Source organism: Stegodyphus dumicola, chromosome X2, assembly GCF_044657685.1.
Source record: "Stegodyphus dumicola isolate Sdum_Otavi_A_Nest chromosome X2, ASM4465768v1".
Lineage (NCBI taxonomy): Eukaryota > Metazoa > Arthropoda > Arachnida > Araneae > Eresidae > Stegodyphus > Stegodyphus dumicola.
In genome coordinates this window covers 62,150,943-62,164,412 of record NC_140781.1, presented here as the reverse complement: position 1 = coordinate 62,164,412, position 13,470 = coordinate 62,150,943, and the positions used below count along the sequence as shown (strand labels likewise).

Below are 13,470 nucleotides of genomic sequence, written 5' to 3'. Positions count from 1 at the left end.
ATAAATTATAAAATACATTTTTCGTATTCTCGAGGGTCTGGGAAGACATTTGGCACACTCGTGTTCTCAACTGAGTTCACTGTGATATCTTTTACTTCCAAGCATTCTCTCAGCAAAGATGCTTAATATTATCAAGAATTATCATCCATTAAAAAAAAGGATCAACAGCTTCTCTAAACAGACTTACATGGAGTTCCAAGACCTCATCAAAAGAACTGTGACCAATTACAGAACCTTCATCAAATATATATAGCTCAGTGTGGTTATTTATGGTGATTCCACTCCAAACTATGAAACTGCTTTGGTGGAAATGAGATCTTTCAGGAACAAGAGAAGGCAAGTTGTCCATTGCTAGCTTTCTCTAGAGCAAAACATGTCTAAAATCAATCAGAGTCTAGGCTACATTTGAACTCAGTAAACAGCATATGACCCCATTCCTCCTGGCTCCATTAAATATGATGAAGACACCAGCTTAAACATATGACCATTTATAAGATGGAATGAGTGGGTGCTGTTTCTTTGACCTGATGAAGATAGGACAGAAACAAGTGGGCAGGGCACCGGACCTATACGTCTACCATCAAACCTCACAAGAGGACTTTTTTCTCACCAGTATTTTAAGTGTCGCATGCTGCATGGACACTGCTTAACAAACATCTCAGCCTTCCCTGGGATTCAAACCCAGGCCCAACAATACAGCAGTTAGCATCCTTAGCTATACCTATCTGGGTGACAGCTGACAGAACAAAATGGTTTTCAGATGCAGGTGCTGTTTTTGACCATCCTTCGTGAGGCTGTCTACTAACTTATCACTCACTGAGTAAAAGCTGTTCAAGGTTTTTGATATGATGTTTTGTAATATATTCAGATCTTGGATGACTTTTAGTCATATTTGTTCTTCTCCATTAAGTTGACCAATTAACTGTCACTTTTGCCTTTCAATTAAATTATATCTTTTAAGTCATGTCTAATAAATACGAGGCGTATTCGGAAACTAAGTACCGTTTTGAAAAAAAAAAAAAAAAATAGTAAAACAATTTTTTCGAATCCAATTTTATTTTTACATGAAAATGCATGTCTTAAACTATTTTTCAACATAGTTTCCGCCAATGATGAAACACTTGTCCTAGCGGGTGACCAGTTTTTGTATACCATCGTCAAAGAAACTTCCCGCCAGTTTCGATAACCACGACTCCACAGCATTTTCGTGTCATCGTCAGATCCAAAGCGCTTGCCACCAAGTTCGCGCTTCATGTGCAGTAACAAGTGATAGTCGGACGGCGCCAAGTCCAGGCTGTACGTCGGGTGATCGAACTGCTCCCAATGAAACTGTCGAATTAACGATTGAGTGACACCAGCAGTATGGGGCCGAGCATTGTCATGGAGCAACATAATTCCTTTACTGAGCATTCCTCTTTGTTTGTTTTGAATGGCATGCCTTAGTTTTGTTAAAGTCTCACAAAATCGTGCCGCATTAATGGTTTCACCTCTGGGAAGAAATTCAGTAAGCAAAACACCTTTCCTATCCCAGAAGACAGTGCACATGATTTCTTGTGATGACATTGTCACTTTGAACTTTTGTTTTTTCAGAGAATGAGTGTGTCTCCACTCCATCAATTGTTGTTTCGATTCTGGTGTGAAATGACACACCCAAGTTTCATCACCTGTCACAATTTGGTTTTAAAAGTTTTCTCCCTCATCACTGTACCGCGTGAGAAATGTCAGGGCACTACCAAGTCGCTTTGTTTTGTGAACATCAGTGAGCATTTCTGGAACCCATCGAGAACACAGTTTGCGATAATTCAAGCGGTCAGACACAATTTCGAACAAAACAGTACATGAAATTTGTGGAAATGCCTCTGAAAGAGTTGTCATTGTGAAGTGTCTGTTCTCATGAATTGCTTCATCAACTTTCCTTACCAAATCATCGGTGACAACAGAAGGCCGACCACTCCGAGCCTCGGCGTGGACATTTGTTCGACCTGCATTAAACATTCTTACCCACTTTCTCACCATTTCATCTCACAGTCAGCAGGAGAACTAATTGTCTTAAACATTTTGAATGTGCACAGCAAACTGAAAACATAACATAGAGCAACCAAAATGGCGATAATTGAAAGTCAGTGAACAAGAAAGACTAGTACGCATGCGCGGGACACCTAGCACAGTGCTGTGACGGCGCTAGAATGAAATGGTACTTAGTTTTCGAATACACTACGTACTTATTATTCCCAGAAACAACAGTGACTTTAAACAATGCATCACACCAGAATTCCAACATATCTGCGTAGCACATGTCCTTAATTTGCATAATCCAGCTTTGCATTTAGATGCAGAAAATTATTACAAATAATTATCTTGGGTCATTTCTTGAAAACTTATAATCTGTGAGCATATTTTTTCAGATTATCCTTTTGAGCAATGTATTTAATGATTTCATTGTAGTTGATGTGTTTTATTGTTATTTCATCTAAATGCTTTGTAGTTTTTAAACATATGTAATGAAAATTTTGAGATCAAGTTACAGTCAAAAGTTGCCAAAAGTTATAGCCATAGCCAGTTATTCTTTATGCTTGACAAGACATTATAGCAAACATACATAGCTAAACATGCAAAATGTGTGGCTACTCTTTGGTAGTTACATTTGTTCTTTTCACATTTTTATTATACGAGCTGCAGCAGAAAGAACTTCCTGATTTGAGAAGAGAATAGCTATGGGGTGGATGGAGAACAGTGATGGGAAGCATGTTGTCAAATAGCAGTTTTAGTGTAGATCATGGATTAGTCATAACACCACACTTTTGTTATAGAGCAATTTTTTTCACAATGGTGGATTGCTGATAAAGCAAAGCAACGTACCTTCTATATCATGCTTTGAAACAGAAATATCCTGTAGATGTCGAGCTGGAACAGAACTGTCGAATTTGGCCATCATCAGAACTTTGATGCAGCAATTCCCACGCTGTTCTGCATAGAAATACACAGCTGCACAACATTTATTTGACCAAAATTTTCTGAGAATAATACTGCACCAAAATTGAATCTTTACAAAACTGTGTCTGCACAAGAACTCGACGAACGAGATAAAACCTGTACAAGATTGTGTCATAACCTTTTAAATTTTGAACCCACACATGCTGGGATGATTTTGGTGAGCCTTAACAAGTGGAATTTCAGAAACTGTCTAGAGACATTAGGTATTTTTTTAAAGCAGGAGAGATGAAAAATGAGCAATGCCCTTACTGAGACTCAAACCATAGACCGCCGAGTGTGCTGACCACCACTCCACGAAGGCATGCTAAGAAGGTGGGAAAAATACCTTATGCACTCCCCCTTTTATAGGGCGACTGGGAATTAGGGGACCCAATCGCCAAATCCTGGTAGTGGAGAATCAGCATCCACCACCTTTTTTAGTTCGGGCACCACTATAGAGACATAAGGTATTTTTTGAAAAGCAGGAGAAATGAAAAATGGACAATGCCTTCACCGGGACTCGAACCACGGACCTCTCGAACATGTGCTGAGTGTGCTAACCACTACACCACGAAGGCATGCTAAGAAGGCAAGAGAAATACCTTATAACTGATCTGAGACTAACCCTGAGGAACTTACCAATGACAGTTTCACAATTGCAAAGTTAAGTGTTGTGTGCCATTTTCTAAGAGATTTGATTTTTTCAAGAGAATGGTGTCACTGTTACGCGCACAGACGTCACTATTGTGCCGTGCTGAAGAAATTTCTCTGGCCACAGCTGGACAAAATTTTCATTGAACATGGTGTTGTGATTATCCAGTTTGAAAGGTAGTGCAACAACCCATGCAGCTTGTTGTTCACTTGGAATTCTCAGAAAGATATTTCCTGGATACATTTCTGCTTGCATGGTGATATCTGGCATGAAGGCTGCCACATTCACCAGTTTTGAAATCTTGTAAATTTTTTTCGCTTATGGATACCTGAAAGCCAAAGTGTACCATCATCCTCCCCAAACTTTGGGAGATTTAACGGCGATGGTACAACAGGAAGTTGCTGCCATTATGCCCAAAATGACTCTTAAAGTCCAGGACTACTACTGAGAGAGATTCAATCAGTGCATTAAGAATGGAGGCCACCATTTGAGTGATGCTTTGTGTTATGTTACGTAATGCGTTACGTTCGAACAATGGCTAGCTCAGAAGGGACTCATAAGTCATCTACTCGATGAATTAACAGCTATCTTATCATAAATGGAGCACTTCAAATCATTTAAACTTACGGAAAAAGGTTTATTTACACATAAGAACAAGTTAAATGAATAAGAAATATCTATCTAGCTACATAGTGCAAACATCGTCCTTAGCTATCTAAACCGAGACTTTTCGTTTTTTTCTCTGGTGTCCCATGACGTCAGTCTCTGTCTGGCCTTTGATTCGTTGGTGTATGATGCCATTCCCAACACTTTGTTTATAAAACAATGCTATAAAATGGTATATGTACTCACAAAAAGAAAAAGAAAATTTTCCTATCTTAGTTGGTTTGGATTTTATTAGCTTCCAAAATCAGGCAGTTTTCTGTCAGCTGAACCTTGTATGTTTAAAGTAAGGACAAGCATGTGAAGAACAAACTAATAGGATAGAGAAGCCAAAAAGGAATGCTTGTAGTTAAGTTTCAGGATGAAGATTCTGTTAGGCAGTTGCAGAAATGGTGATTTTACTTTATTCCTATTATCACATTAAAGTTTTGGTTTGCAAGTTTTTTAATATTACTATTGGCCAAAAGTTTTCTTACATTAACGTTGCATGCAATACATGCACAATGAGCGTTACATGAGAATTTCACGATGGAGATTAAATTTGAAATGAGGCATTTTAGAGAGATTTGTTATAAACATATTACTATTTTCAGCATAGAAAGGAAAAAATAACGAAATTAAATAGCAGAATTGAGGGGCTATTGCCAATTTAAGTCAAAATTTTACCTATTTTTTTTTAACTGTACATACACACACATATATATATATGGCTTTCATTACGTACTTAATAAAGGTGTATTCTTCACTCATATGTGTTGTATTTCTTTTAAATTATGGCATTGTTCTAAGATATTAAATATGCATACATGTTTTTATAGAGTATTTTATCTATACACGTGGATTTAAATTGCTAGTTTGCAGTCAGTTTTAATCTTTATTTTTTACATATGTGGGATATAAAAATTGTTAAAATGAAATTTATCTTCTGTTAAGCATAAGCAATATGCCTAGGTTTTGTGTCAGAACTCGACTAGGTTAGGGTATTCAAATATGACAAAGTCATGAGGGCTATCTGCCTAAGAGGAGGGATACCTTTGTGAAGGGCATTCTGAGGAAACTGGTTTGTATTCATGTTATAATGGGGGAAACAACAAAAACTAACTATGCAGCCAGGCCATTAACCTGGGATCGAATCCAAGCCAGGTCAAACTACAATATTCAGCAGCCTTAACCACCAGAAACTGATGGGGCAACTATCCATTGTAATTCAGCCCTTCATGTATATACCTTAAGCTCTCAACTGCCTTGCATTTAAAAGGAATTACAATCTATGGAAGTTTATGTAAAAAAAAATTGACAATAATAAACAGAATCTGTTAAATGTAAGTACTAAAAGAAAGGCATAAACTTATAAATTTTGTAAGTCGTTATTATGTTTCAGAAGTCTGTTAAATTATACTAATTTCTCACTAATTTAAAGTATACAGAAATGTGAATAATTTTAAGCAAAATCAATTTTCTATGTGCTACATCCTCTGAGTTAATAAAAATTAGAATGAAATCAAGGTGGACAAACAAAATGTCTTTAGTGGAATGTAAATTTTACTAGTAGTGCCATGTACAGCTGCTGATGCAACGTACAGAGATTAGAATTAATGATCAGTTGCAAATTATCAGGTTTACAAGCAGAGGATTTAAAGAGTGGCTTCCCAAAGATATTCTTTTTACATTAGAAATTGAGAATTCAAAGTTTTCATACAGTTAATAGTATTTTTTCAAGTTAAATTGTTGATAACTTGGCAATACAAGTTTAATTATTAAGGGTGCATAATGTTTTGGATAAGCCTGCTGTTCATGTATGAAGCATTCATTTCACCCATATATATCACTAGATGTTTTTGAATCTGTAGACGTATTTAAATAGCTTGTCTCTGCAGAGAGATTCATTATTCTGCTGCAGTTATTTTTGATGAAGCTTTCTTGATGTGAAGATTACTTCAATTAAAAACTTATTTTTATGAAAAAAGAACATGCAGCTTTGAAGGATAATCATCACTTTTTGTATAGTAATAAAAATCTGTGGTTTAGAATTTAAGAATTTCAATTAATGTCATGTCAGAATTGATGGAATATTTGCTTTTACTTTGAACTATAAGTTATAAAAATATAAATGCCAGAATAGGCTTTCAGTAGTGAAAATTGAACATTTGTAATTTGATTTAGTAGGTTGTCAGTACAGAGAGTAATCAATAAATTGCCCCATATGTAGACAAGTAGCTGAATATTGGTTCAAGCCCAGGCAAATGGGCTAGCTGCATGGTTAGTTTTCATGGCTTTTTCCATGTGTCATGTAAATACAAGCCAGTTTCCCTTAAAATATTATCCATAAAGATATCTCTTAGGCAGATAGCCCTCATATTCTTTGCCTTATGTAATAACAAATAATATTCAGTAAATTCTAATGCTTGAAAAATGACAAAATTCAGCAAAAACATTTTTATCATTCTTCTAGATGATAAAAATGAGTGTACAAAAGTTGATAATTATCATTTGATTTTTGTGAGGCTGCAGAAGGCTATCAGTCAGTAACATTTTTGAATATCAAAAACATCAAATATTGTTTGGTGATTACATTCTTAGCAAAAAAAAGGCATATTGCTTGCAAATATTCATGAATACATGGTTATAATCTGAAATGATACTGCATCTTCCTATGTCACTATCAAAAGCATGGGCTACCATGTTTAGGCAGGGTACAACTTCATTCAAAAGTGACTCTGTAAGGCTGCAGTTTAGACATAATTATCGAAGAAATGTGTAAAAAAGTCAAAGAATATATCATGAAAATTTGAAATGTGGCGCCTTTTGCGATTGTAAGGGAAATGAGCATCAGTATTGAATCAGTGGAAAAGAGCCTACAAAAGTTGTGTATTGAAGGTACACTGCGGAAAGAAAAAGGGGGATATAGTTCTATATTTCCATTTCTACTGGGCCGATTGACGAAATTCAACTTGTCGAGACATGAAAAACATGTCTCGAAACCGCGATTTAGTATATGTATTAGATTTATATATAGCATTGTTCTAATATAGGTATTTTGACACAGAATCGGACTTCTGAAATAACATACCTTTTTTTTTTTCCCATATTCCGATTCTATGACTCAAATTACGCCAAACTACCAAGTTTCGTAAAAATCGCCCGAGTAGTTTTTAAAACGTTAGCTTTCAAAATTTTAGCTTCTCAGTGTTAATTGAGTTTGATATATAATTATTAATCTCTCTTTTTTATTAAGCTTATTGGATTCTTCCTTTCACGTTTCGAAATTCAGTTTCATTCCAAATAAAATTCACCCATTTTTTTATGATTTATTTTTAAAATTTGTATTTTTAAATAATTTTCATAAATTTTTCTAAAAATATTTTTAATTATAATCTATAAAATTTTTACCATCATCTTAAAGCAGACATATTTCTAAGCGTACCTGCAAAAACTTACAATTTTTTATTTAAAATTTCCGAAGATATACCTGAATTTTTTATTGGCGCGTTTTGAAATTTGGCTTGTTTGTTGAAAGCGATAAAACATCAGATGAGGTTTAAATACTTTGCTAAAGTTATTTGAAAGTAGAAACGATGTGACTTTTTTCCTGCTCATGCACAATGTAAAAGGTAGTAAGGAGGTACCTGTTTTTTTCCACTCCAGCATAATGGAAGGGAAAGGAAAATTGGTTGCCATATAATAAGAAGTAGCCAAGTGAATTATTCTTGAAACTGAAAAAATTTCGCGAAGATGAATTTTTTAATTTCTCCGTAAATTTCGCTGCAAAATTTACAAAATTTTATATCTAGGCATAATTTGAGTCGTAGAATGGAAATATGGAAAAAAATTGATATGTTATTTCAGAAAAAGTCTGATTTTGTGTCACAATACCTATGTTAGAACAATGTTATATATAAATCTAATATATATCCCAAGTCGCGCTTTCGAGACATGAAAAACGCAGTTTGAACTTTGTCAATCGGCCCAGTAGAAAGAGAGATATAGAACTGCCCCCCTTTTTCTTTGTGCAGTGTACGTTCTTGTTGAGTATTTCAAGAAGTGATGCCCAAAATGAAGAAAACCAAGCTCATTGTTGTCAAGAATGGCTGTTTCATAAGTGCTGATGAAAATACTTTCTGTTTGTCGCTATTACAAAAATAAAAAGTATTTTATCAGAATAGTTTGTGAATTCATGAAGTAGCATCAATTAAGTTGTGTGTTTCAATACTGGGACCCAGAAAGAAAACAAATGAATTAAATAAAACATAGTGTGGAAGCAGTGTACATCTCTCCAACCCACACATTTGAAATGGAATCTCTGCTGGGAAAAGTTTAACCGCAAATTTAGAGAATAAAATGAGACCAATATTCATTGATTGTTTTCTATGTAAAGTTACTGTACAAGATATTAATTTTGACAGCTTGTTGGCCTAAGTTCAACATGCTATAAAAGGAAAACATTGGGGCACATTCAACAGTAAAGCATTGCTTTTGCATGCTACACCTGTATTCAAAGCTCAGATTTCTTAGACTGCTGTTTGGCAATGCAAATTTCAGCCTATTATTGTCTTCCCCCCCCATATTCACTGAATTGAGATAAACCCAGCTAAGTAGCATGCATTATGTAAATCAGATAATCCTAAGTGAGTTCTCTCGCCCCATCCTTAATAAAATGAGACCAATATTCAGTGATTGTTTGCTATGTAAAGTTACTGTACCAGATATTAATTTTGACAGCTTGTTGGCCTAAGTTCAACATGCTATTAAAGGAAAACATTGGGGCACATTCAACAGTAAAGCATTGCTTTTGCATGGCTACACCTGTATTCAAAGCTCAAATTTCTTAGACTGCTGTTTGGCAATGCAAATTTCAGCGTATTCCTGCCTTTCCCCCCCCCCGCCCATATTCACTGAATCTATTTCTAAAAAGCTTTCGCCACTTTGGACACAATTGTGATCATTGCAACATGATTGATTTCCATGACACTGGGTTCACTCATCTGAAATCATGGGTAAGGCAGGGACATTTGTAATTGCAGTATCTTTGCAACATGAAAGAACTTAAAATCTAATAAGCTGAAAAGCCTCTGAAGAATTTGATTTAAAAGAAGAGGGATTAAGACCCTTGTTCAAATTGAGATAAACCCAGCTAAGTAGCATGCATTATGTAAATCAGATAATCCTAAGTGAGTTCTCTCGCCCCATCCTCAAAAAATAAAGCTTCACCTGTATGGTTTACATTATAGCAATGATGGCATCATGAAAAATGTCCTTTCAGAAACTATGTTAGGTTTAAAACTTATTTTAATGCCCATTGTTGCACATCAGCTTCCATTTAACCGTATTGCATCTTTCATTTATTATTTTCTCCAGTCCTTACCAAATTTTCTTTTTATGTTTTATGAAAAAGGACTAAATTCAATTCAGTTCAGAAGCTCAAGGAAATGCAGATTGAAAATGACTAAATGTTTCTCAACGTCATAGCTGCCTACCTTTTTTTTTTTTTTTTTTTTTAATTCAGTAATCATAATAGTTAAATATTTTTATATCAGTGGAATACTTAATTACTTGAAATTTTAATAAAACTCTTTTAAATTGCAATGCAATGAAATTTTATTAAAATACATGTACTTCTCTTTCCATAGGTTTGTGTCACCGGTGTCATACTGCTCTCATCATCCATTATTACTATTGCGTATGCAATTGGCCTTCCATTCTACATGAAGCAGAACATTTGTGTTTTAGTTCTTGCTTTAATTATTGGGCACTGGCTACTCATAAACGTAGTATTTTATTATTATATGGCTTATACTACAGAACCAGGTTATCCACCTCAGGTGTGTTGAACTCAGTATTATATTATTAAAAACATACTGTATTTTACGTATATTTTCCTTTTAAGAATATACACTCATGTCCATAAATTAAGGATAATGCAAAATCAGGCAAAGGAAGAGTTAGAAGCAAAACAAGACTTATTTGTAAAGCTTATTTATTAAACAAAAGGTAAAGAGCAAAAAAAGATGCTATATGTTTGATATTATTAAAAAAATTAGCGATTTTTTTCTCCCTGGAGCAAATTACAAAAAACCAATATTACATGGTTGGTATAATTGTTAATACATTGTATATCTCCCAGACGATGCAATACAGTCCGTACAACGCCTAGGCATGCTGAGTATCAAATTATCGATCTGATCTTGGGGGATATTACATCACTCAAAACGCAATGCTCTCCGAAGTTCCGGTAGACATATAGGAGGAGGTTGACGGGCTGCAACTCATCGGCCAAGCATGTCCCACACATGCTCTACTGGATTCAAGTCCGGTGAGAATGCTGGCCAGTCCATACGTGTGATATCCTCCGATTGAAGGCATTCGCTTACGATGTTTGCACGGTGAGGACGGGCGTTGTCATCCATAAACACAAATTGTGCGCCCATGACGCCCCGAAACAAACGTATATGTTGTTCCAGAATGACGTCCCGATAGATTTGGCTTGTCGTGGTCCAATTTGAACATGCAGGTCGGTTCTGGAACCCAGAATAATTCCACCGTAACGGTGTCGTTCAATGATGTTTTCTTGGTGGTAACGGGTACCTGGAGCTCTCCATATGAAAGTCCGGCGAGAATCAGACTGCAAGCTAAACCTGAACTCGTCGGAAAACATCACACAAGCCCATTGTTGCGGTGTCCACAATGCATGCTCTCTACTCCAGGCTAACCGCAGGCGACAGTGAGTTGCAGTAAGTGGAACGCACCTGACAGGTCTGCGAGCATACAGACCAATCTGCCCTAAGCATCTGTACACGGTCTGCCTTGAAATTGTCGTACCAGTGGCTGAAGAGAGCTGACGAGACAGGTCTGAGGCTGTGCTCCGTCTGTTTCTTTTGGAAGTAACTGCCAAATACCTGTCCTCATTCGGCGTTGTAACTCTGGGGCGACCTGTGCTGTAACGTCTACTCACATTACCATCATCTTGGAATCGTTGCCAAAGCCTGGAGATGACACTCTGGGCAATTCCAAGTTCGTCTGATACAGTCAAAAGTCGTTAATTCGGACACCCATAATCCGGAATGATCTATAATCCGGACCTCAAAGCTACAAACTTTCTGCGCATGCGTCGCGTTCACGCATGCGCACAGGCGTTTACGAGAGCGCGTAAGACCCTTACGGCTGCGAATATGTTTGTGCGCATGCGCGTTTAAATTGTAACGGAGTTACACGCTAAGCTAAAGTTATCTAATTCAGTTAATGTTCCGATTGCGTTGTTCCTTAATCTTCGAATTGGATCCGGCTTATTATTTTTTGCAGACTGTTAGAGCAATTTTATAAAAGTAAGCTTGAACTTTCGATTATGTCAAATAGAATTTCCGATATATATTTACTACAAAGCGAAAGTATGTTTTGAAATCCGAAATCTGTTTATCAATTTCACGCTGCTCTGCGGCAGAGGGGGGGGCAGAAACGTCATTATTAGATTATGATAGATTAGAAAGATTATGTCAAATAGAATTTCCGATATATATTTACTAATATGTAATTTGTATCTACAAAGCGAAAGTATGTTTTGAGATCCGAAATCTGTTTATCAATTTCACGCGGCGGATTGGAAGTTGATTTGTCAGCACTATCCTTATCTTCAGGGCAGATGTTTTTATTTTATTTGGTTTATAATTCCATACTAAGTGTAGTATTTCATTCTGTCTTTGATATGATTTAAATCAAGTTCCTCGTCATTATAATTCGCTTCCGATAGTGAAGAAAGTGACCCAGAGGTTATTGAAAACGAAAACATTTCGATTGACAAATTAGTCGGTATTCTCAACACAGCAATTATAGGACTTGAACAGCGGAACTTTGTAACTAAACAAGAAATTATGTCTGTTTAATAGAATTAAAGAGAAAGTATTATCACATGAAACGAAGCAACTTACATTGAAGGAAATGTTTAATAAAGTAAACAAATAAATATTGAGCTTTTTCTTTTTGTAAATTTTGATACCCTTTAGATCATAATTGTTCTTTATTTCATAAATTACGGTTTCATATTTTTAATTTTGTAATTTTTGCATGCCATCTTCCTGATTTAAACTGATAATCTATAATCCGGAAAAATCGATAATCCGGAATCGCCGAAGTCCCGACGAGTCCGGATTAACGACTTTTGACTGTACTTATGATACGTATGCCCGCATTCCAGACGGCCGATAATTCTACCACGTAAAAAATCATCCAAATGCGTCCTTTGTGTCATAACTATTCGGTTATTGCACTGAAATGCTTATAAAGCGCCTGCGAACAATTTTACTTCTTTGCATGTATTCCTTATATATCTCTCTCTTACACTCTCCTCATTGTGACGTACCATCGGTGTCATCTGGTTACTTCCTGAAATTTGCATATGATTCTTGAAGATGTGTGTAGTGATTTTACAGGTGATATATTTATTTTAGAGTTCGATTTCTGCGTGACTCCGAATTATCCTTAATTTATGGACATGAGTGTATTTCTATGCGTCAAGTATTATTTATAATACTGATTTTGTTTAGCAAGACAAAACTATGGAATTCTTTCAGGTTGTTAGACATGAAGTTCGAGTTTTGTTTTTACATATTTTTGCATTTAAAAGTCTTGGTTATTAATACTATAATTATGTATTAGTTTCTGATGCATGGAAATTCATTCTGAAATTTACTCAAAAATATAAGTTTTTTGTACTTTTTCCAAAAATATCTTTCGATTTGAAAATCGTATTTTCACTATAATTAATGCTTTTTTTAGTTTATTTCATATTAGTTCTCATTTTAACTTTAGTATTTCTAATTTCCACACAGTTTATTTTTTATGGAAGTTGAAAGTGAAAAACAAATTATCAATATTTCTTTGCAATTAAATTATTGTGTATTATTTTAATTACTTTGTTAAATCTGTTTTTATTTACTTATTTTACTGAATACTGCAAAGTCCATTAAAGTTAGCTAAGTGAAAAGATGCCATTATGGAGGTCTTTCTAAGGGAAACTTACATTTGTGTGACATGACAAAGTTACAAAAATACCTGAAACATGTAGTGTAGCAACCACCTTGGCAGAAGTCACCAAATTTTCAGAATGTGCCAAACTCTGGCAACCATGTGCATAACCATTCTTCAGATAAACATACTCATTGCAATCATTCAATCAAGCTGTGCAGCCGTTT

The 13,470-nt window shown here is 35.5% G+C and overlaps 1 protein-coding gene across 3 annotated transcripts in view; it reads left to right on the top strand.

Annotated features, from left to right (window-relative positions):
• The window catches only part of LOC118197757 (palmitoyltransferase ZDHHC16), a 90,985-nt gene that overhangs the window by 18,519 nt on the left and 58,996 nt on the right, over window positions 1–13,470 (top strand). For all 3 annotated transcript variants that reach the window (XM_085809820.1, XM_085809819.1, XM_035369298.2), the window contains one exon: window positions 9,916–10,107. In XM_085809820.1, coding sequence (XP_085665946.1) covers window positions 9,916–10,107 — 192 coding nt within the window. The remainder of the gene's footprint in view (window positions 1–9,915; window positions 10,108–13,470) is intronic.